Here is a 26614-nt window from a genome sequence, read left to right on the forward strand (position 1 = left end):
GCCATACACATTTAAAGGTGATCATGCTTGGTTAATCCGCATTGGGTGATCACTTTTCAATAGTGGTAGGAATGACTCTGCTTGGTTAATCCGAATTGGGGGGTCACTACCTATTTGGTTATTTTCTCAGGGGTGGCTCTGCTTGGTTGATCCGCTTTGGGAGGCCACTTCCTATTTGGTTACTTGCGTAGGCTTCGACCGAACGACGTCTTTCTAACTCAGGTTTTGAATGTATTTGTGAATGTGGCTTTAAGAACTCTGAGTTTTGATTTAGAAAACTCGTTGGATGTATGTGTGACTCATTCGGAGCTTGCAAGGTTCAGTAGCGATTTCTTATGAATGATTTATATTCAAGGTTTATAAATTGTGAATGATGGTTAGTTTTATTATTAGTATCATATACTTTGTATTATGTGTCGCTCACACAAGCTTCGTAGCTTATTCGGGTTGTTGTTTGCCGGTGCACCATTCTGATGGTGTAGGCACTGATTTTACATTAACAAGTCTGAGTAGCTTCAAGAGGTTCGTAGGTGGGGTAGCGGTACAGTTATCAGAGATTTGGAGTGTTAGGTTACCCTTATATCCTATCTTGTATTTTATCTTTGGGACTTTCTTTTGAGCACCTCAAACTTGTTCTTAGTAAAGCAAAGATTAAGCTTCTTTTTGGGATGTACATATTTGTAAATATTTTGTGGAGAACTTAGCCACCTTTATATTATTTTGGTTTATCGGTTAAAGTATTTCATTATGTAACTTATACCGTATTCAACGAACGTTATTTCCTTGTCATGTGTCGATTCTCGACATATGTTGGGATCGGGGCGTGACAGAAAGCCCTTGATGAGCCCTACATATATGTAGTATTAGATTTCCAAATTTCTTACCTAAATTCACGAATCGAATCCATAAACCCAAGGTGCTTCAGGAGGGTTTCTCACTTTTCCGGTGAATTCCGAAATGATTCCCTTCAATTACCACCACCATTGGACTTCCCTTGAGGCCAGGAACAAAGTACATACATTGGTTAGGACGTCGGAGTTGCCTTGGAGTTGAATCAAGAACCACCCAAACCTAAGGTTTCCGACGAGTTTTAGTGAAATTGAGGCATTTCCCGGCCAAATTGGCCATGGTCACAGGTATGAAAGTTGCTTTACTCACTGGGATCTTCATTTCTGTGAAATTTGGTAATTTTTAGAAATAGTTGGATTTTCCGGCGAGTCGGGACGGCCAACCGCCACCTGAGGCGACGCTTGGTCTGAGATGTCACCTGACCTTCCTAGGCTAAATTTGAATACTCTGATTTAATTAGTGAAGTTCGATTGACGAATTTTCGTCATTTGAACCTAGTTTCATTAAGGTCCGCCACCCGATTATTATTAGCAGTCAATGATCCGACCGTTCGATCGCCTCTAAACTTTGATACGTTGTAGTACATAATTTTTGAGGATTTTAGAAACTTACAGATCGGAAATCTAATGTACGGATCTTCCTGAATAGGATATGTAAGTTAAGTGTTTTATTGACAAGAATTCTGAGATATGGTTTGATAATTGTTCTAGGCGCCGATTGTTCGTGACACCTTGATATTTGTGCTAGGGAGTTGTAGCGCGGACTCCACGTGAGTGGGCTTTTGTTTTCTATATATATACATATATATGCTTTACGTTTTCCCAGAAATCGTTTTAAATGGAATTACGTTTTTAAATGCCATGTCAATTGCACTATATTTTAATATATGCATTTATATAGATATGCATATTATTGTATGACATTGCGGGCGAGCATGTAAGCTTCAAGTGAGTATATATTGATGGTAGTGATTGCAGTGTGTATGATTATGATGAGTTGCATAGTGATTAATATCCTGCACCCCGGTGTTAGTGCTCCGCCTGAGGTCAGGGCCTAGCCTTTACGTGATCGTTCACCTCCCGCACCATACGCTCACTTTAGATCCAAGGCAGGTGCTAGCCTGTCATACAAACCACATTAGATGATTCCGACTAGTAGGTGACATGCGATTCGTTGCACAGCCTTCACGTGATCGTAGCACTTGAGCGTATTTATTTACACCTAGCTTGTCGTACAAACCATATTGGTGGTTCCGACTCGTGTGCAGGATTTGATTTGATTGATGAGCTATAGATTCAGCCGTACATGCTACGTTAGATGACTCTGGCTGACATATCATTTTATATTGATTTATTTCACCTAGCTTACTTATTTCATTGTTGAAATACTTGACATGGCATATACTTGGTTTTCACTACTCTCGAGCATGATTTCTATATATGTATGTATTATTATTTTCTGGGAAATTATATGGGTTCTACGGTGATGGGTTATTATTATTTTGGAAAAGAGAAATGATTTTTGAAAAGCTTTGTTTTTGCCCACTCACGTTTTCTTGTTTTGCGCCCCTCCAGGTTTTAGTTGCTGAAAGTTCGTATCGACGAGGATTTGTAGCAAATCTCAGTATAGGTGGCTATCTCCAAGGGTATGATCCTTACCCATATTACTGTACTTTACTTATGCTATGATGTCGCGTGTGAAATGAGTTCATTCCCGCTCATAGCACACTCTGGTCTTTAGATACTTTTAGCTTTAAATTTACTCATATTTTACACATCATCACTTTATGGCTTCGTCACCTTCCAGGTGTCGCCCAACACAGCTCAATTCGGAGTCCTAGTGGACTTTCCGGGTCGAGGTGTGTCAAATAATACATGGAAAATATATTACCTACAAAATGAAAAAAAAATGTTATTTGATTCAATATTAATTTACCTACAAAATATATGTTATTTGCTCATCATAAATTTAAATATAGGTAGATTAATTAGTTTAATATGTTTGATCATATATGTAGTACTGTGCATGTATATGTATATATGTATATATATGTGTGTGTGTGTGTGTGTGTGAACGTATAGTAGTATTATATATATAGTTTAGCTATATATATAAACTATATATATAAGAAAATCATAAGCTAGTTGAAGATTTCAGAAGAAGAGAAACTTCAACTTATCCAAACCCTAGAAATCCAGGATACTGACAATAGTCACTCATCAGAAGATGATCTTGCTTCTACCTCATCATCTTCATACCAATCTGCTTCTAGCAAGCACTCTGCCCCTGATATCAAGCTCGGATGTCCCGATGCTTGTTGTAAGAATATATCAGTATTAACTAAACAAAAAAAAACAAGAAGAATTACTCTTAGAGCTAATAAGCAACGTTGAGGACCCTGAACTTAAAAAATTCTACCTCAAAAAACTTAAACATTTGGTTTCCCAAGAAGACATAGGTACTAGCCAAATCCAGAAACCACAAATCTCTCTTAGTTCTACACTAGTAAAGTTTAGCAAGACTAAGAAAGAAATTACGGTCGGTGACCTCCAAAAAGAAATTAATAAAATTAAAGATGAAATTAAGCTTTTAAAATCCGATAACTACGATATTCGTACACAGCTCTCTAGAGTCAATACTCCTCTAGAAGAAGAACCATCTAGTTCCTCTTCTTCCAGTAGTCATTCCGAATCAGATTCTGACAAACTTTCAGAACACTTAGTTCTGAATCTTTGCCACAAAATTAGAATCCAGAAATGGTATTCTAAGGTAACAATTGTAATTGAAGATTTTCGTTTCGAAACAATAGCATTAATAGATTCAGACGCAGACTTGAATTGTATTCAAGAATGACTAATTCCCACTAGGTATTTCCACAAGTCAAAAGAAATCCTTAGTGCTGCTAATGAGTCTCCAATGGAAATCAAATATGAACTTCCTAAGGCGCATGTCTGCCAAAATGAAGTTTGTTTCAAAACACCTTTCGTTCTAATCAAGAATTTATTTGACCCTGTCATATTAGGATTACCTTTTATAGCACTCCTATATCCTTTCAAAGTTCATCATAATAGGATTACCTCAAAAGTCTTAGGACAAAAAGTCACATTTGAGTTCTGCCTGGAAACAGATCTAAAAAAACTTAGACATCTCCAGAAGAATAGCACTTCGAGATCCTTGAATATAATTTCTAATAAGACTAAACACCTTCAATTCTTAAAAGATGATATTCATCACAAAAGAACTGAAGAGCAACTCAGACAAGAGATTGTATCTCAAAAAATCCTTAAATTCGAAGAACAGCTTGTTAAGGAAGTATGTTCTGATATTCCAACCGTCTTTTGGCATCGTAAACAACACATTGTAAAATTACCTTATATCAAAGAATTTAATGAATCAAAAATACCTACTAAGGCCAGACCTATTCAAATGAGTCAAGAAGTGATGGATTTCTGTAAAACAGAAATTCGAGATCTTCTTAATAAAGGAAATATCCGTAAAAGTAAATCACCTTGGTCATGCCCTGCATTTTATGTACAGAAAAATGCAGAACTTGAAAGGGGAACTCCCCGATTAGTTATTAACTACAAACCTTTAAATGAAGTTTTGGAATGAATTCGTTATCCAATCCCCAATAAAAGAGATTTAATAAAAAGGCTTAGTAAAGCAACTATTTTCTAAAAGTTTGATATGAAATCAGGTTTTTGGCAAATTCAAATTCATGAATCTGATAAGTATAAAACTGCTTTTGTAACGCCTTTTGGCCATTATGAATGGAATGTTATGTCTTTCGGTTTAAAGAATGCACCATATGAATTCCAAAATATCATGAATGAGATTTTTAATCAGTATAGCCATTTTACAATTGTTTATATTGATGATGTCCTTGTTTATTCTAAATCTATAGATGAACATTGGAAACATTTACACTTGTTTGCTAGGATCATTAGATCAAATGGATTGGTTGTATCAGCCACTAAGATTAAGTTGTTTCAACTTAGGATTAGATTTTTAGGATATAATAGCCATATGTCTACTATCCAACCAATTGACCGTGCCATCCAATTTGCAGATAAATTTCCAGATCAGATTACTGAAAAAACCCAGCTTCAAAGATTCTTAGGTTCTTTGAATTATGTTTCAGAATTTTATCCCCATTTGCGTCAACAATGTAAACCTTTGTTTGATCGTCTAAAGGAGAATCCTCCTGCTTGGTCTACCATTCATACTTCTATTGTCAAACAGATAAAAAATCATGTTAAGACTTTGCCCTGTCTTGGCATTCCAACTCCCAACTCTTTTAAAATAGTTGAAACTGACGCCTCTGACGTTGGTTATGGAGGAATCCTCAAGCAGCAAACTTCTTCCGGATCACCTGAACAAATTGTTCGTTTCCATTCAGGTGTATGGAATCCGGCTCAAACTAATTATAGTACTATTAAGAAAGAAATATTATCTATTGTATTATGCATTAGCAAATTTCAAGATGATTTATTAAATCAAAAATTTCTTGTTAGAGTCGATTGCAAATCTGCAAAACATGTTTTACAAAAAGATGTTCAAAACATTGCATCAAAACATATTTTGCACGATGGCAAGCCATATTATCTATCTTTGATTTTGACATTGAATACATTAAAGGCAGCCATAACTGCATCCCAGATTTCCTAACCAGAGAATTTTTGCAGGGGAAGAATGTCTAATAAAAACACAGCTTCTCCACTTGGCAGTAACCAACAAAGGAGGCTTCCTGCCTTATTACCTCCACCAAAACAGGAATCTATTCCCGGTTCCTCGGCCTTAGCCATTACCAACAGATTTACTCCATTAGGATCAACTATAGGAAGTATCCGACCAAATTATCAAACAACGTTAGTAAACCAGTATGATCATTTCTCTTCTACCTATAAGCAATCGCCATCTCCCTCTGTAAGCTATACCAAAACATCCCCTTATGTTATTAAACCTTCTAAAGAGTATCTCTTCAGTATTCCCCTAAACTACCAAAATCTAAAAACACCTGAGGTTATAGCCAGAAAGATGTTTCCAACCAATTCCCATTTCCAACCAAGTGAATTTCACAAAACCCTCAAATACTATACCACCATACTCAATGAGACTTCATCAGTCACCATAAAACCTATCTTTGATAAAACCCCTGGTAATCAAAACAGAATCCTATACCATTCCCTTACTATTAATAAATTCTTACTGGAATCAGATTGAGGAGTACCTCTCTTTCAACCCAAACCATTTAAGAGTAATACCTTCCCTAGCCATTCAAACCATTATAATTACTTTGATTACATTCAAGCCTGGACTAATATTTTCTTGCACCAGTCAGAGGATTTTAGTCATTCATGGTTTATAACCTTTGATCGAAGTTTCAGATTAAATTTTCCTGCATGGTTCCCCAGATGGTGGTCAGATCATGGTCTTATCTCCAATCTCATGCCGGACGATTTCATGCAAGTCTTCTCAGACACATTCAAGAAGAAGTTCAATAGAGCAAGATTTGATGAAGGAATTCCCTTGATCGCCCTATTCATGGCAAAGTACAAGGTCCCTTGGATCCTCCGTTGGAACTACGAAATTGAATCCAAGGAAGTCTTTCGGCAAAGAATAATCAAATGGTGGGACAAATTCAACCATCAGAAGATTATTGAAGTTGTGCTCAGAGATTTCCCCACGGAATCATCTCCAATACCTGCAGTCGCAGCCCCATCAGCTGAAGCTCTACCTGAACCAACCAAGGAAGAAATCGAATCGTTATCAGACATTAGTCATTCTTCCTCCCTCAAAGGCAAGGCCAAATCATCCAAATCTTCAAGCAGTTCTAAAAAGAAGAAGACTTCAAAGCTCAAGGCTCTAGCCAAAATCCTCATGAAAGAATTGCAAAAAGAAAATGAAGACAGCTCGGATTCCGACAATTCTTCGGATGCTTCATCCCAGTGCGTAGTAGCCACACAAGGAAATATTTTCCCGCCTGATTCTCAAGACCCTTTCGAGTTTTGAGTTTTGGTTAATAATGTAATAGCTTGTATCCTAATAGGGAATCATTAGTCGTATGTACACTCAGTAGGACTCAGTAGGGTACTTTGTATTTTGTAAGTAGCAGCAGTAGTAGCAAAAGAAGACAAAGTCAGCCGTAAGTGAAAGCAGCAGTAGCAGCAATCATTTTCGGGCAAACCTACATTAGTAGACCAGTTACTATTCAGGAATAGTAAAATTACTTTTATTATTCATCCATCATTTCATCCGCTCTCGTGATTCTACAGTTCCCGACAACATCTTCTGCTTTCGGTCTCTTTACAGCAATAGCACATGCCAAGCGGGAATCCCGCTTCCTGGACTGAATCATTACTGCCAGCCTCCATCATCTATATCAGCACTCTTCGGTTTCGGGGAGAAGGATCCAATTTTTGGAGCAACGAAAACTCTGCGTATTCATATTTGAACAGAGTATTCTTATTTCTTATTTGTAATTTCATTTTGAAACACTTGCATTTGAATTATCACCAAGGATGCCTGCGAGCTCCAAGTCCAGCTTTTAAATCGTCAATAGACGAAATGTTTGTAAGTCTTATTTGATTTTCAATAAATATATTTTCAATCAAATACCAGCATCATTAATTTTAATTCATTATGTTTATTACACCTACTTTCAATTTAATTTTAGTTATTTATATTCTTATAATTGATTCTATGAATCTGCAATTCCCAATTAACTTGAATCTGATATTAATCAAATATTTCAAGTATCTCATATCCATATACATATTTGGCTTCCGCACCCATTTGGTATCAGAGCCAAGTGGTTGGTTATACCATTAGTATCCGAATACTCTGTTTATATCTTTGATTATCTTTCAGTTAATTTCCAGTTTATCTTATCAGTTTAATCTTCTTAGTGTTATCCCTTTACCATAAGGTCTGAGCAGTAAGGCGTCTTCCAAACAGTAAGTCCCAAAGGATAGGGCATGAGCGGCATGCGTGACCTAGAGAGCTTGGTGATTAGATTCACTAGTAAGATTTTCTTGTTAAGATTTCTGTATTTTTATTGTCTGATTTTTATTGGTATGAGTAGATTGTTTAGATCTAATTCTATGGCCAGCACTAGCTCTAGATCAAATTTAGGAACAATACCTGACATTGTCAATGAAGAACAAAAAATTGAATTTCAAACAGACAGTAGTCTAGATTTTGCAGAATGGAACATTCCAAAAGTATCTTCAAAAAATATTTATAAAAAGAAATGGGCCTTAGCCTCTTTTAAAACTGAACACCATGTGAAAACAGTTGAACAAGCTTATGCTCTTAGTAAAGATCATGAAGCTTGTCAATTGTTTACCCCAGAACAAATTAATTCCCATAGGAAAGATGGTCATAATTATATACATATAGGTTTAGTGCAAATTGCAGCCAAACCATTAACACGTAGAGGTCTTAATACCTCTATCCTCTTATGTCTCCGAGATGCTAGATTCACTGACTTCAGTGATAGCATACTTGGTATGGTTGAATCCAGCCTCTGTAATGGACCTATCCACTTTGATTGCTTTCCAGATCTCACCATAAGTCTATCCGACCCACATATGCTAAAAGCACTTACACTAAATATTAAAACTTCAGGATATAAGGTCCTTGAAGGAACACAGCCTTTGGCACTAATTTACAGAATTTATTATAAAGTCACTGGCACAAATATGAACTTTCAGGCTCTAACCAAGAGTCCGAAGGATCATACTCTCTTGATCCAAACCAATCAAGAGAATGCCAACATTAAAATACCTAGAACCATTCGGTGGTCAGAAATCAATCTTCCTTCAGATTGGTGTCTGATAAACGAAAGTCGGCCAGTAGTCATCCAAAATAGTCTAGTCAATTTAGACAACATAGAACAATACTTTGACGGCACGGTTAAAATTAATTTTGATCGTCCTGCCAGAAAGTCTTGTGATTCTAGTAGATCACTTAAATCTTTTGCTTCTAGTAGGAATTCTTTCTCTGGATCTATGCCAAACGATAGGCAAGGTCGAGACCAAGAATTAATTAATTCTTTAGCCAATAGGAAATTAAAATCAGTAGATACAGGCTCATCAGTCACCCAACAAGAATTAATAAATGATCTTTTAAATTTTAAACTTCAATCACTTGAGACAAACGCTCAAGTAGTCCAGCCTACCTACCAAACTCCATCTGTTCCTACTAAGGAAGAACCAACATCCCCAACTGCTTCTGATTTTGATGCAGAACCAGTTCATCACCAACTATTGGTTTTAACCAGACAAGAACCCTTTAAATATGATCGTAAAAAACTCAATAGAGATATAGAAGCCTTAGAAAATGTCCCTCGAAGAAACATCTTCAGAAGTAAGTATACTACTGAAGAAAAATTAAAAATCCACAAAGCATGGAAGGATTTCATGCAAACCAACAGACTTGAAATATTTTTCTTTGACTTCGTAGAAAAACATTATGAGTCTGAAAAACATGTAAAGGTAATAACCAAAGAAAATTGGCTCAAGGAAGACAAGACAATTGTTTCCTCCGGTCATCCTCCACAAGAAACTATTCTTATCACCACGGCGAATACGCAAATCCCAACCTCACCGTTCAAACTTCCAAAGGAAGATGCAAGTGTCAAACCTGTTATTGAACAAAACAATTTTACCAACCAAAGCCTACATACCATAGGAAAACAGTTGGACAAAATTGAAACAAAAATTGACAATTTATCAATCAAACCTCTTAATAAAGAAATACCCTTAACCAGTTTTAAAGAGTCACCCTCTTTAAAAACCTCAACATCTATTAAGATTGACCAGATGCTTAGTAAGCTAGAAAAAGAAAAATCAGTTCGTGTGATTAATAATCCACATGATTCTAAAACACATTCCTCAACTCAGGATTCAGAAGATGAAAGTGTTGTTTCCATCCATCAAATGGAAAAAGCCTTTCAGAATCTTGAAATAAAACGTCTTAACATTAGAAGAACTAATCCTACATCCTTAACCAAAAACTGGTATCCCAGACCAACACCTCCTGATCTTCAATTTGAAGAACGAAATTTCCAATCCCAGTTCACTGTCTCATCTGATAAACTCTATGAATGGAATATATATGGTTTATCAGAACAAGAATTATTAAACAAACTCCAACATATCTCAATGGTAGCCAATAGTTATATCACTAATCATGACCTTAGTCAAACACAAGTTGTCGACATTTTAGTCTCCGGATTCACGGGAATGCTTCATTCCTGGTGGGAGAAACATCTCACTGAAGAATCCAGAAATCTAATAAGAAATGCAGTAAAACAAGACGAAGAAGGAATACCTATCTTCGATGAACATCTAGGACGAGGTGTCCCAGATGCAGTCAATACCTTACTCTATACAATCATACAACACTTCATAGGAGTCCCTTTCAACATCACATCCAGAATCCATGACCAACTAAGCAACTTAAGGTGTCCGACCTTAAGTGATTTTAAATGGTATAAAGATGTATTTATGTCAAGAGTTATGCTTAGAGATGATAGTAATCAACCATTCTGGAAAGAAAAATTCATAAACGGATTACCGAACCTTTTTGCACATAAAATAAGGAATACCTTAGTAAACGAAGACGGTATTATACCATATGATAACCTTACTTATGGGCATATCATAAGTACTATACAGAAAGAAGGTTTAAAAATGTGCATAGATATGAAAATTTCTAGACAAGCACAATCTGAAAAGGCTATTGCCAAATACGAATTAGGAACTTTCTGTGAGCAATATGGTTTACCACCTATAGCTCCTTCCAACCTCAAGAAAAAAATCAACTACCTTCCATAGATCTAAGATCTCTAAACCTCGTACTAACTACTCCAAATATCGCAAAGGTAAGTATGCCAAACCAAACCCATTTTATGAAAATCCCAAACCTGAGAGTTGGAAAGGAAAGAGAAAATCCTCTGGAAAATTCCACTCTAAAGACAATAGTCATAAGGGAAAATGCTACAAATGTGGCAAAGAAGGCCATTACGTTCATGTAGGTAAACTATATATGTATGTATGTGTGTGTGTGTGTGTATATTTAGCTTATGGTAGTAATATATACATATGAACGTATATATGTGTACGTATATATGTGTGTGTGTTAGGGGTAATAATATGTGCAATAATTATATTTTCATTGTAATTAAGGTGAGTATAACATTTATTGATTTTATTTTGAATATTGGGGTACATATTGTAAATATTTTGTAATAATAGGTCAATTACTTCCATACTTGTTAGTTATTTTTAAATTTGGGTTTTATTTGAATGTTTATAACTAGGTGGGTTTTTGTCTAGGAAATAAGAGTTGCAAGGGTCTATGTCTAAAGAACATTTTTTTTTCTTGAAAATGAGGCCAGCTAGTGGCTTAGTCACGGTAATCCATCTTTTCGGAGCTGAGAAGACTTACAGAGACATTTCAGCCTCCCCTAGCCACCAACGTGTCATAGCGTCAAGAATCGAACCCAGTACGAATTGTGTGAAATATGGCCACCCCTTGGTGGTGAGCCAATCTTTTTTTCTTTTCTTTTTTCTCTATTTTTTTTTACTTTTCTCTCACTTAATTTGTTAGTATAATATAAATTATAATGGAGTCATTTTGGTTCCGGTCCCTAATCAACTTAATTGTTATATATATATATATATATATATATATATATATATATATATATATATATTTAAAGGAAAGACAAACAACCACAACAGAAAAGCCTACCAGGAGGCTAACACCACAGAGGCAGACAATACAGAAAGCGATGAAAGGGGATTTAACACACAGACGCTCCAGCAAAGAGCGTCACCCCCAACACCACCAAAACAAAATTAAGGAGGGCAAGGAAGACCATCCTTATTCAAAACAAGAACCAAAGAAGATGGGGGCTTGTCAACCCAAACCCGAGAACCCATCTCTTGAAAACCCCGCGACGCAAGGAAATCCACGGCTCCATTGGCTGTTCTTGGCACCCAAGACCAGCGACAGAACTGAAAAGCTTCACTCACCAATTTTAGAGTAATATTGTTCTTCACAAAAAGTATAGCAAAAAAAAAAAATAATAATAATGTACCCACATAATAATTAACATATTTTTTAAAATAACTATTGATATATTCTAAAATATAAAATAAATACATATAATTAGCATGGGTACATTTAGAAAAATTAAAAATGGTTACAAATAAATTAAAAAGATGGGTACAAAAACAAATAAAAGTTTAAAAAAATATGGGCATAAAAAGGAATTAATATATGGATACAAATTAAAAATGGGTACAAACTAAAAATAAAAATGTATGATAAAAAAATTTAGCCATAAATATAAATATATCAAGTGTAACGTTTCTAACACTAAATGAATATATTTAGAATTAAAAATTATTTTATTATTGGAATAATTAATAACGTTTATTAAAATCTAAGGACCTTGATAAAAAATTGTAACATCCCACATCGACCAACGGAAAGAGGGTGATGTGCCTTATATGTACATGCCCACCTCCATATGGCACGAGGCCTTTTGGGAACTCACTGGCTCCGGGTTTCATCAGAACTCCGAAGTTAAGCGAGTTCAGTCAAGAGCAATTCTAGGATGGGTGACCCAATGAGAAGTTTTCATCTGAGTTCTCAGAAACAAAACCGTGAAGGCGTGACCGGAGTCCAAATCAAACAATATTGTACTACGGCGGAGTCAAGACTCGGATGTGACAAAATTGAAAAGGAATAAGAATTTAATAAAAAAATTTCTATATATTATATGTGGTGGTGGCCTCATGTAAACTATAATATTATTTAGTTCTTCGCCCTAGCAGTTTATTTTTTCAATGGTTGGAAAGACTTACAGATGTATTTTAGTCTTTCCCTAACCACCATCATGTAACTTATGAGCACCAAAAATCAAACTCGTGACATACTGCGTGAAATTCATTCTCAACTAATAGACCATCCGGTGATGTTTAATATTATTTAGTTTCTATTTGTAATTATTGCGCACATCAATTTTGTTTCCTCGGATGACTTTGGCATTGCTTGGTTTTTTTTTAATTTAATAACTAAATTGTAGATGTGCCAACATAAGTACATAACTGAAGGTTTGGGTCTAATAATATAAATTTGTACTTGAGTAATAAATTTGAATGTTTATTTTATAATATTTTAGGTATATTTAATTTTTTGTATATATTTTCAACACTATATTCATGTCATATCGTGTTTTTGTTTTTTAAAATTTGATATATCTTCGTAGTGTCATGTTGTATGTAAGATCCCACATCATCTAGGGGAATGATCCTTATATGTATATTCTCATCCCTACCTAGCACGAGGCCTTTTGGGAGTTCACTGGTTTCGGATTCCGTAGGAACTCCGAAGTTAAGCGAGTTCGCGCGAGAGTAATCCCAGAATGGGTGACCCACTGGGAAGTTCTCGTGTGAGTTCCCAAAAACAAAATTGTGATGGCGTGGTCGAGGTTCAAAGCCGACAATATCGTGCTACGGTGAAGTTGAGCCCGGGATGTGGTTGGGGTCCGGACCGAGATGTGACATTGTATCTCTGTGTCTATGTCCATACAATGTATTAGCCTTGCATAAGAGAGGACTAGCTAGAGTGAAACTATGTGGGTTTTAAACTTTTAATTTTATACATGCAGAAATTTACCGTAAATCATTCCTGATGGCTACTAGCTAGTACTGGTAATACTTTTCAAACTTCAAGACTTTTGTTGGAAAGCCAAGTCCAATTTGGCTTCGATTAATTATTCGCCAAGAAAAAATGAATTATAATTGTTGTTGGAAAGCCAAGTCCAATTTGGCTTCGACTAATTAATGTTAATTATTAAAGGGACATTTGACAAAGACGTTTTGTTTTCAATTTTCATTTTGTTTAATAAAATTAAAAATAAAAAAAATTCGTTTAATTACTATTTTTTTTAATATTGAAAATTGAATTAGTTACTAAACGAATTTTCAATTTTTGGCAAAAATAAAAACTGAAATGTTATCAAACAGACCCTCTAAGTGAACTAAGTTGAAATTCTATCATAAACTAATTGGTAATATAAGAAGTACCCAAATTAACTGTGAATCTTCCCTAGTAGCTAGTACTGGTAATACTTTTCGACTTCAAGACTTCCGATTTTCTCCGGCCCAAGGCCAAGAAAAATGAATTAAAATTGTCGTTGGAAGGCCAAGTCCAATTTGGTTTAGACTAATTAAGATTAATTGTTAAACTAAAAACAAAATATTAAAATTAGTTATCAAACATGAACATGCAAAGTCACTTCTTTCTTCGATGTAGAATTCATATTTTCAACACGCTCCTTCACATATAGCGAATTTTTAAACCTTACAGGTGGACAATACAAATTCGGTGACATGGAGCAAGTGTAGCCATTAGGCTTCATATACGGGACAACTTGCTCTGATATCATGAAGAAATTTGAGATTTCACCATAACACTAATTGACAATGAGGAATAATACAATTACTTATAAGCACATACAACATTCTTTTTTTTCGTGTGTAAAATTCATACTCTCAAAACTAAAGACTACATGAAAGCAAAGACAATTCTGTTTGAATAGTCTAAGGGTAGGGTTTATGGCCATGTACCTTAATTAATTTGACTAATCAATACATGCTGAAGTTTGACATTATAGTTACTTATGCTAGTGTCTCTTTTGCAGCACTCTTTCGATCTGTCTCCAGTTTCTATGTTCATAGTTTTGATTGTAGCTAGCTCAGAACTCATGCATTATCGAATATTCGCTTTATGAGTTTTTTTTTTAATAAATGATATTATCTACACTAAAAAGAAGGAGGTAAGCTTAACCTCACAATAAGCTAACCTTTAAAAATGTATTAGAAGAGCGTTTCTGAAACTTAGGCTAAATTTGGGAAGCTTTTGAACATCGCCTATCCAAAAATAAATTCTTAGATCCGCCACTAGTAGTAACTACCAATATTGTTAAATTGTCATGGAATGGCTTCAACCTGTTACAAATACATCGCAGCATAACTTTTCCAGGAAGCATTAAAAGCCTTACACCAGACCAGTTTAGAACCACCCCAGGCACTTTTCAGCTAACAAATCCACACTTTGCTCCTTGGCTGTAGTGACTACAGATCTACCTCAACATCTTCTAAAACATATCAAACGACAACTTCTTCAGAATGTCCAGTGGCAACGGATTCCCCTCGCATCCGAAACCAACACTTTGAAATGGAAATGGAAGTGCCTTATGACCATCAAACAAATACTGGATTTTTATTATCCCGAAAGAGAAGGGTTGTGAAAAGAAGTTTCTTCATAAACAGTGAAAAGACTAACAGTACGTGTTGATAGTTGTCCTACATTTGTGACCACATTTGTGAAGGATAAGGTTTGCTATGTGCTTATATGGTGTTGGGCTACTTCCTATATTGCTAATTGGTTTTATGGTGAAACCCCAATTTCATCCGTACGAACGACAATAAAAGTTACATATCCGCGGACACACGCTTGCATGTACAAGTGTGAAGGGAGCCTCGGAGTAGGCATGACTTCTACTAGGGTTGCCAGGTGAGTGACCATTCCTGGATTTTCCGACATGTCAATCTCCTCTGAAGCCACTCCTTTGGGCGGAGCCCAACTGAAATGGTGCAACAGATGACCCAACACGGGGGTAACCAAGTTGAGCTCTGGGACATACTCGCCTGCTTGCTCCAAAGGGAAGCAGTCTAAAATCATGGCCTTTCGTTTCAACATCTTCCTCAAGGAGCCTTTCCGGTCGAAACTCATTTGGATTTTTCCAGATAGCGGGGTCACGTGCTATAGCCCAAAGATTAACATGAACATTCGAACCCTTGGGGACGTCGTAGCCACCAATCTTAACATCGGCCTGGGCTCTCAGTCGTTGTCCATGTGAGCACCACGTCATGTGTCAACAAAAGTTCCCACGGAAAGTTGAACGGATGTATGAAAGTGTCTCACAATTCTCAAATTATTCTCAAATTAGGTATTACATTGAGATGAAAAAAACTTGATGTGTAAAAGCTTGAAAACCACGATAGTAATATAAGAATTACCCAAAACCAATATGTTGACATGATGAGAATTAAGCATATCATGCATATGAATCATTCCCAATATAACAAGACGTGGATTAGTCCAACTTATTAGGACTTTTTCCGTCCCTTTGCATCAATGTTAAAATTCTTCATTGTAGATACTAGAGTGGTTTGAAATACATGTCGGATTAAAACATTACAGCCTACACTTTTCCGGCAAGCATAAATACCTTGGCAGTAACTTTTCTGACCAAGTTAGGGTCACCCCAAGCTCTTTGAAGGTTTTCAATCACCTCTTGTGATAACAAATCCACACCTTGATCTTTAGCTTTATTGAATGCAGAGGATGACCTGAACATCCTCATCACCCCTTCAAATGACATCTCCATTGGCATTTCCAGTGGCACAGGCTGACCTTCAGAACCCAAACCGACACTTTCAAATGGAAATGGAAGTGTCCTATACCCTTCCCACACGTACTCCGTCTTCGGGTCCCAAAAGGGTTTACTTGCTTCACGAAAATGCTTCAATAAATCGTCTTGTTCGGGGTCTGTCACGATGGCATTGTAGCTCCAAACTGCAATTACGCCTCCTGGCTTACGCAAAACGCGCTTGACGACCGAGTAGAACTTTGGGAGGTCGAACCAGTGCACGGCCACTGCCACGGTCACCAAATCAACTGAGTTTTCACCCCCTATTAACTCAACCAAATCGTCGTCAGACATGGTCATCGGGGTGTGAACGTAACGAACTCGAGGATGTTGGAGTGCCAGCTTCAATTGGGACTCACTGATATCACTTCCTATTACTTGCTCATAATGCTCTCCAAGCTGCAAAAGTAAAAACACACACATCACAAAATTGAGTACTCTTATTTTCTACAGTGCACCGTTGTATGTGATTCAACGGTGTTGGATTTGAGTGTCAAAATCTAGTCGTCTAATACAGCGGTGCATTGTGGAATTTTTGGAAATTAAGAGGAGTACTAACAGAGAAAGCAGCTTGGCCATTGCCAGTGCCGACATCCCAAGCTAAGGAGTGATTTGGTGTGAGAGCGGCCAGCATGGAAAACCATTCCTTGGGATAAGTTGGCCTTGCTTCCAAGTAAAGCTCTGCCTGCTTGTCGAATAAACCTGCCATTTCTTTTACTTCTGTAATTTTTAGCCGTCAATAAAAGAGGACTACCTAATGAGGAAGAGTGAAATTACGTGGGTTTTAAACTTCTAATTTATACATGCAGAAGCTAGTACTGGTAACAATTTTCAACTTCAAGACTTCCAATTTTCTCCACCCCTGGCCAAGAAAAAATAATCAAAGTGGTTGTTGGAAGCCAAATTCCAATTTGGTTTCCACTAATTAATCTTGACTATTAATAGGACTTTTAATAACTATTTTTTCATTTTGTTTAAAAAACTACAAGCGGAAAATTCGTTTGATAACTATTTTCAGTATACTATTTTTTGTTTTCAATATTGAAAATTATAACTAGTTAGTGTACGAGTTTTTAATTTCAAAAGAAATGACAACTTGAATAATTGTCAAATGAGGGCCCTAAGTCTTAAAAAGTGTGACTATTAAAATGGCTAAATGACAAAGCAATTGAAAGAACAGACTGAATGATTTTTCGTATCTCATTGATAAGCTTTACAGTACAATACCATTGGGTCAAACAATTAACCCTACGTCAATGCCCTAGAAAATCGTATCCCTCTTTCGGTGGGATTTGACATAAACTATATTAGGTAAATATATTACAAAATATATTACAAGATATTTCTTAATACTCTCCCTCAAGTTGGAGAGTGAATATTATGAACTCACAACTTGTCGCGTAGTGTCGCAAATTGATCTTTCCCAAGGCTTTTGTAAATAAATCTGCTAACTGGAAACGAGTAGGTACATGTGAGGGAATAATCATTCCAGCTTGCAGTTTTTCTCGAACAATGTAACAATCAATTTCAATATGTTTCGTTCGCTTGTAAAAAATAGGATTAGCTGCAATATATAGGGCAGCTTGATTGTCACAAAATAATGATGTGGAAGCCTTTTGTGGAACCTTTAAATCTTGCAATATATAACGTAGCCAAGTTAACTCTAAACATGTGTTGGCCATAGCTCGATATTCGGCTTCTGCAGATGATCGAGAAACATTGTCTTGTTTCTTGGATTTCCATGATATGAGAGAATTTCCAAGAAAAATACAATATCCTGTAACTGACCTTCTTGTGGCTTGACAACCTCCTTAATCGGAATCACAAAAAGCCTTTTAACTCAAGATTGTCAGAGATAGGGAATAACAAACCTTGATCATGAGTACCTTTGATGTACCTGAGAATTCGTAAAGCTGCATCCCAATGAGGTTTGTGAGGTTCATGCATGAATTGACTCAATGTGCGAACTGAAAAGACTATGTCAGGTCTAGTGACAGTAAGATAAATCAATCGTTCGACTAGTCTTTTGTACTTGGTGGGATCATCTAACAATGCTCCATCAGTGGGAGTGAGTTTCAAATTTTGTTCCATTGGAAACTTGTCTGGGCGTGCTCCTATAAGTCCATAATCTTGCAAAATGTCTAATGCATATTTTCTTTGAGACATGAAAATGCCTTTCTTAGAGCGAGAACATTAAATGCCTAAAAAATATTTCAAATCACCAAGATCTTTGATGTAGAAGCGTGTGAGAAGAAATGTTTTGAGGTGTTCCATCTCTTGAAGATCATTTCCTGTAAGAAGTATTTCATCTACATAGATAAGGACTGCAGTAAATGAAGTACCTTGAGCCTTGGTAAAGAGAGAATAATCAACTTTTGATTGTTGATAACCTGCTTTATGAATAGCGAGTGAAAAGGTCGAAAACCAGTTTCTAGAGGTCTGTTTTAGTCCATATAGAGATTTGTTAAGCCGACATACAATGTTATCCCCCTGTCGGCGAAGACCAGGAAGGGGTTCCATGAAAACAACCTCGTGCAAATCACCATGGAGAAAAGCATTCTGAACATTCAGTTGGTGAATGAACTAATGACGGGCACTGGCAACCATAAGGAGATAACGAAGAGTTGTGAGTTTGGCAGTAGGAGAAAATGTTTCCTGATAATCGATACCCTCAATTTGAGTGTATCATTTTGTAACAAGACGAGCTTTATACCACTCAATGGTGCCATCAGAATTGTATTTAATTTTATAGACCCATTTGCAGCCAATGAGTTTATGTCCTACAGGTAAGGGAACAATGGTTCATGTATTGTTGTGCTATAAAGCCATTAATTCTATATGCATGGCATGTCGCCAATTAGGATCAAGGATAACCTGGGCATAAGAAGTAGGTTCAATGGGACCTGTAATGTTAGCCAGAAAAGCACAATGGGCATAAGAAAGGCGTGAATAAGAAAGAAAATTAGAAAGAGGGTATCGAGTACCTGAGGAAGGACGAGGCGCCAAGGGGGAGACTGACCTGGTTAGTCACGTGATAGTCTTTATGCCATATCAGAAGTTGTTTAGGACGGAGAGACTGACGTGGGAGAGGTGGAGTGGGTGGCTGAGCTGGCGTGGTGGCTGAGGGATGGGAGAGATCAGGAGATAAAGCAGACATGTCAGTGGATGGTGAAGTGAGAAAGGTTGGCACGACAGTGAGTGGGGAGGGTGGACTTTGAGAAGTAAAATGGATGTGTGATGGGAGCATGTCAGGAAGGGTAGTATTAGATGGTAGGGTCTGTGGGGTAGAGATGTTTGAGGGAGACGGATGGGATGGAAGAGGGGCTGGCAATATGAAGAGGGTGTCAACAAGATTTGGCAGATATGGTGGTATGGAGAGGGGCCCGCTGTCACAGATGGGAATGGTAGGGGTCAAAAGGGAAGATGGTATAAAGTGAAAAGGGAAATGCGTTTAAGTAAATTTAACGTCTCAAGTTACAAAAAATTTTTTTACTTTCCAAATCATATAGTTTATAACCCTTTTGACCAGTGGGGTAGCCAACAAAGACACAACGTTTAGCACGAGGGTCGAATTTATGGGTAGGATGAACAACAGTAGCAAAACACAAATAACCAAAAACTTTCAAGTGCTCAAATGATGGCGGACGTTTATATAATAACTCAAAAAGGGATTTGTTTGATAACAGAGGAGATGGTAATCGGTTAATAAGATAGACAATGGTGGATACACATTCGCCCCAAAAAGAAAGGGGTACCTGAGATTGGAAGCGTAAGCTACGTGCTACGGTGAGAATGTGACGATGCTTACGTTCGACAATGCCATTTTGTTGTGGAGTGTAGACACATGTGCGTTGATATTCAATGCCATTGGTATGGAAAAAAAAAATCATGGACAAAAACTCAGACCCATTGTCAACCCTTATTGCTTTTATATTGGCATGAAATTGTGTATGAGGAAAAGTAACAAAAGATTTTAAAAGGTGTTGAGTTTCAGATTTATGTTGCATAAAAAAAACCCATGTGCACCTACTAAAATCATCGACAATGCTAAGAAAAAAACGAGCCCCCGAATGTGTGGGAACTCTATGAGGACCCCATATATCACAATGTAACAAATCAAATGGAGCATGAGTTGATATAGAACTTAAAGGAAATGGAAGCCTGGTTTGTTTAGCCATGGGACAAATAGTACAATTATTATCGAAAGAAAAATTATTTGAAGACAATGAAGGAAATACTAATTTAAAGCGGGTAGGTGAAAGATGTCCAAGTCGCATATGCCACAAATTGGAGGAATGGGAAACTTGACAAAAGAGAGGAGTCTGTTGCAACAGGGACATGTAATAAAGACCATCACATTGCTTACCCAATCCAATCATCTTCCTCGTAGCCAAGTCCTGCAAGACACAGAAAGTGGGAAACAAAATGGCACAACAATTTAGAGAGTCAGTGACTTGACTGGCAGACATGAGATTTAAGTGAAAAAAAGGAACACATAAAACGTTGTTTAATGTAATATCTGAATTGAATGGTACGGTTCATGTAGAAGTAATTGTGGCTGAAGAGCCAGTGGGTAATTTAACAATGAGTATTGGTGAAGATGTGCTTGTGGTGAAAAGTGAAGAATCTGAAATGATATGGTTGGTAGCCCCGTTATCCAAAATCCAAGGTTGAGTATATACAGAATTAATGGATGCAACAGTAAAAGAAGACAGACTTGCTGCATTCGCATAAACACTGTTATTACCAGAGGTATTGTTTAAATTCATCATGGACACAAATTGAGCCAATTGTTGAAGTTGGTCTGTAGAAAGTCATTGCAACGGGTTCTATGAAGGCTGCATTTGTGTTTAAGGGATGACTGGTGCTGTGTTTGCAGCAGTGGGGGGCCCAGCCACTGCATTGGCAGTAGGAGAAAAGACATGGGCAGCACGTGGGTTGCTGCTGTTTTGGAAACTGCGCTGCTGTGCTTTGTGGCTCCCTTGACTTCCTTCATTCGTCCTATTTTTAAATCGGCATCTATCTTCAGTGTGGCCTCTTTTATCATAAAACTTGCAATGATATTTTCGAGTCATACAATTATCAATTGTATGTCCGTCTTTATCACAGTATTCACAACGGAGATTTTTGGAATTGTTGAAGGAATGGTTTGATCGACTTTGAACGGCTGCAGCGATGGAAATTTTTTTTACTCGATCCTAAAGACATTTGTCTTTGTGTTTCGTCTTGAATAACGAGTGAGTAGGCTTGACGAACTTTAGGCAAGGGTGCCATCATGAGAATATTACTTCAAACTCCACTATAGACATCTTTAAGACCCATGAGAAATTGCATCATTCGATCTTCTTCTATTCGTTCATTATGTGCCTTTGTCTGGTCGCAGATGAGAAGAGGTCGATAAGTCTCTAATTTATCCCAAAGGCCTTTAAGTTTTGTAAATTAAGTCGAGGCTGTCATGAAACCTTGAGAGAGAGAGATGTGATGAACTTTTGGATTTGATAAATTGTTGGTGCATTCTTTTGTGAGAACTGATCTTTAAAATCTTCCTATACCTATTGAGCGCTTTTGGCATGAACAACTCATTTGGATAAATCAGGCTCCACAGATTGAGCGAGCCATGTTAAAATCATAATATTGCTGTCACACCCCGATCTCGACATACGTCCAGGATCGACACGTGACGTCACCAAATACACGTATAACTCACATACCCCGTCTCTGGGATATGGCAAATCACAATTCGAGAATCAAATTGCAAAGTAATTTTTCGTTTACCTTATGGTTGCATCTAACCTCCTCGTTAGATTGCCTACATACCCTCAATAGGGATCAAGCCATTCATAGTTCACTTATCACAAAATCAGACGTTTATTCCACTAAGTTCAAGCAGAAAAGCATAGCATTCCTCAATCATTTATTATAACATGTCAACATGTAATTCTTGGACTCAAGCTACATAACCAATCCCTATGAAAACATGATTTCTCTCCCACCCAACATATAAATCATTATGTCTCATCATGATATCGCAATTCACAACACACATCATATTTAAGAGCCAACGAAACACAAAACCATTCTCTAGCCGTATTAATTAATTAATTTGATCAAGTAATAACAATCATTCTCATATCTTCTAAATTCATACCTTATGAAATCACAATCGAATCATAGAAAATCCCGAAGAAGTCACTTAGACGTCCAACATCTTTTCTAACTCAATCTACAAGACTCTTGAAATCATTGACACAAATGTATATAAAACTAAGGTTAGAGTGACACAGTTAGGCCAAGCCTACTTCTCCAAATAATGGGATTTTAGGCCACTTCACGAAATTCAACAACCTCGGGTTCCGGACCACTCAACAGAACTAACCCAAATATGATCGCCTATAAAATGTACCAGGTAAAACCAATCATCATCACCTCTAGAATGCGTATGGTCCCCTATCGCGGATAAACCAAGTAGAACCATAAGCATAATCTTATCGTGCTGGCAGTGATCACTCATCGCGGATATACCAAGCATGATCACCCCTGAATACATATGGTCCCCTATCGCAGATATACCAAGCAGAACCATAGGCATAATCTCATCATGTATGCAGTGACCACCTATCACGGATATACCAAGTATGATCACCCCTGAATACATATGGTCCCCCATCGCGGATATACCAAGCAGAAACATCCATGTACCACGGCTACATTGTACAGTTAGATCAACACACAAACCACTTACCCTTATCTCATCCGCTATGATTTACATCGTAATCACTTGCACTATCAACTTCTCATGACCACTATCTTATCATTCAAGCATAAAAGTTCTACATAAACTTCTCATAAGATTTTGGGTTCACATCGTCATAAAAACAATCATTCACATCATACATATCTAACCACATTTCATAAACGTTTCCAAGCTACGGTCGATTCACAATTACTAAACATAGATTGATGCTAAAAATAAAAATAACAATTCAATAGGAAGCACATTTAATCAACAAGTATAACTCAATATGGTGCCACTAATACATATATTGAGACACACATCAACTGGGAATGACACGTCATTGTGATGAGCCAACTAAGCTCCATCAAGCCTCAACAACATACTTGAGGTAAGCGACCTCAAGAGTAGAGCACGTTGACTAGAACGTCAACCGTCGATAAGGTAGGTCCATTAAGGTCAAAAACCTAAGGTAATTAAATCCAGAAGATCCGCACATTGGATTTTCGATCTGTATGTTCTCAAAGGTCCAACAACTAATAACTAGGGTATTCACAAAATTGCACGACGAACTAACGATCGGATTATCATCAATCACACAAACAAGTGACGGTCCAATTTGATCCCCAAACCAAACAATTAAATTTCGGGAAACCAAGCTAGACATAGATATACATGTTCACTAGAAGGTATTTGGTACTTAGACAACACTCGTTGACAGTCTCACGCACTGCCACACGCGGGCTTAGTAACCCCAATTTTCCAACATTAACTAAATGAGCTCAAATTTATGTGGTAGCTAGAGTTCAACAAGGGAAACATTTTTCACAACTAGGCCGACGACAAATTCTAACCAGAAACCATCCAAATTCACAGGAGAAAATAAGATATTTAGGGTTCTAGACACCCAACTCTAAAACAAATACTAAAGCATGAACAAAGCATACCAACTTGAAGATTAGGAAGAGTAGATGAAGTTTCATACCTCACTCGAAGGAAATGGTTGTCGTAATCACCGGAAAAATGATAAAACCGCCGAAAATCCACGGGACTTTGCTGCCTTGAACTAGAAAAATGGAAAAGCAAAAAGAAAATCTAATGATATATAGATGTAGGACTCGTCAAGAGCTTTCCATGGACACCAAGATCACCCAAAACAAAGCTCAGATGAAGAAGATATGAGCGGATCAAGTTGACGGGTTAATGGGTTGAAATCACCCAAAAAATGGGTCAAGATCAGACCACTCCTCCTTTATTTTTTTATTTTTTATTTTTTTTTCAGAAACCTTCCCCCCCCCCCCTTAATTTGATTGGTCATTCTCCTTCTAGCTAATTGGTCATCTTATTTTTGCTTAAATCTGATTAAGCTTCTTCCTTGTGGAAGTTTAATCGATTTAAAATCTATAGTTTAGTAAAACAACTTTAAATGTCTGTAATTCTATCGTTATAATCCGGACTCGCAAACGGTTTTCACCAATACGTTCGTGGTTTCGAGATCTATTTGAAAATGCTACTTGTGACCTCGAAAGGTCAACGAGTAAATAATAATTTTCCAAACTTCACTTTTTGTAACTAGTTTAATTGAAATCTAAATTCAAATAAATTAATATAAATTCTTAAAAAATAATATAAAATCTCAATAATACAAATACGTAGATTATAACAGTTAAATCCAAAAACGAGATTTCACAATTGCATTAATTCCATAGAGCGTATTCTTTTGGTTGATCTTTTGCTGATGGAGGCTGAATAGAACCATCAACAAAACCAATTTAGTTTTTGGCTGTGAGAGCATGAATCATGGATTTGCTCTAGGATGGATAATTGGATCCATTCAATTTTTCCGGAACGAGCATATGACCAGGACTACCTGAATGATGAACATAGTATGGCTTCGATGAATCCATACCGATCTTGCTATTGGTTTGACTGTTTTGTGGTTGTGGTTGAAATACTGTGTCTGACATGATGTTTGGAAAATAACAGGGGTTGAAAACGCAGGCAATCAAGCACCAGGACCTGATGCTTTGTATACCATCTTAACAAGTGTGAATATTAAAATGGCTAAATGACAAGGCAATTGAAAGAACAGACTGAATGATTTTTCGTATCTCATTGATAAGCTTTACAGTACAATATAAACGAAGGGATTGTCTGCCTTCCATTTTCATACTCTTCTCATCTTCTTTGTTTGTATGGTTACGATTAAGCATGATCACACAAAACAGAAGATGATAGAAAAAGTATGGAAATGAGAAGGCAAACAATCCACCTACCAATATAAACACCATTGGGTCAAACAATTAACCCTACATCGATGCCCTAGAAAATAAGCACCTAGTACTGTTCATTTTAACGAAAAACCACATTTTTACACTAAAAAGTCAATCCTGGTACTATTCACTTTACCCTTTATTTTGTCTTTATCATTAAAACTCAAAGTTTTTAAGTCATTTTCATTAGTTTTCCTTTGATATAAACTATATTAGATAAATATATTACAAAATATATTACAAGATATGGAAATGAAAGGGCAGACAATCCACCTCCCAATATAAACATCATTGGGTCAAACAATTAACCTTACATCAACGCCCTAGAAAATCGTATCCCTCTTTTGGTGGCATTTGACATAAACTATATTAGGTAAATATATTACAAAATATATTACAAGATATTTCTTAATACTAAGTGAAAGAAGTTGAAATTCTACTGTAAAACAAATTTAATAATATGAGAGTAACCCAATTAACTGTGCATCATTTCTAGTAGCTAGTACTGGTAATACTTTTCAACTTCAAGACTTCCATTTTCTCCGCTCCAAGGCCAAGAAAAAATGAATTAAAATTGTTGTTGGAAAGCCAAGTCCAATTTGGTTTGAATTAAAATTGTTGTTGGAAAGCCGAGTTCAATTTGGTTTCGACTAGTTTATGTTAATTACTAAACGGGGCTCAAAGTGAAGGATGTTAAAGTTCATACTCAAGCTCCTTGACGAATTTTTAAGCTTAATATGTGGATAACATAAATTAGTTGACGTGGAGCACATGTGGCTATTGGCTTCACATGCATGACAACACACTACTCTGATACTATTAAGGAAGTTGATGTTCCACTATAAAACCAATTGGCAATATAGAAAATAATCTAATTACTTATAAATACATGCAAGATTCCTTCTTTCCTTGACTGTGAGATTCATACTCCAACACTAAGTACCACTGGAAAGCAAAGACAATTCTCTTCTCTTTGAATAGTCTAAGGTAAGGGTTTGTGGCCATGTACCCTAATTAATTTGACTAATCAATACAAGTTTGACATTAGAGTTACTTATGCAAGTGTCTATTTTGCAGCACACTCTCGATGTGTCTCCAGATTATGTACAACCAGTTTCAAAGTTCATAATTTTGATTGCAGCTAGCTCAAAACTCATGCATGATCGAAGATTAGTATTATAGTTGTAGCTAGCTCATGTGTTTCGTTTAATTGACCCATATATTATGTTTGGACGTGAACTT

The 26614-nt window shown here is 36.7% G+C and overlaps 1 protein-coding gene across 1 annotated transcript; it reads right to left on the bottom strand.

The window, feature by feature from the left end:
- Positions 1-15967: 15967 nt before the first annotated feature.
- On the bottom strand, positions 15968-17342 carry LOC103428960 (uncharacterized). Its single transcript, XM_008367096.4, has 2 exons — positions 16926-17342; positions 15968-16765 (listed from the first exon to the last, which is right to left on the bottom strand). Exons 1-2 carry the CDS (start codon positions 17073-17075, stop codon positions 16139-16141), a joined length of 777 nt encoding a protein of 258 aa, XP_008365318.3. The 5' UTR covers positions 17076-17342; the 3' UTR covers positions 15968-16138.
- Between the last annotated feature and the right edge of the window lie 9272 nt (positions 17343-26614).

The sequence above is a fragment of the Malus domestica genome, chromosome 08 (genome assembly GCF_042453785.1).
Source record: "Malus domestica chromosome 08, GDT2T_hap1".
In the NCBI taxonomy this organism is placed as follows: Eukaryota; Viridiplantae; Streptophyta; class Magnoliopsida; order Rosales; family Rosaceae; genus Malus; species Malus domestica.

Excerpts from the sequence above, each read along its gene's own strand:
- LOC103428960 (XM_008367096.4), bottom strand. The coding sequence starts at position 17,075 with ATGGCAGGTTTATTCGACAAGCAGGCAGAGCTTTACTTGGAAGCAAGG. Across the intron at positions 16,766-16,925 it reads ATGGCCAAGCTGCTTTCTCT|CTTGGAGAGCATTATGAGCA; the intron begins GTTAGTACTCCT and ends TTACTTTTGCAG.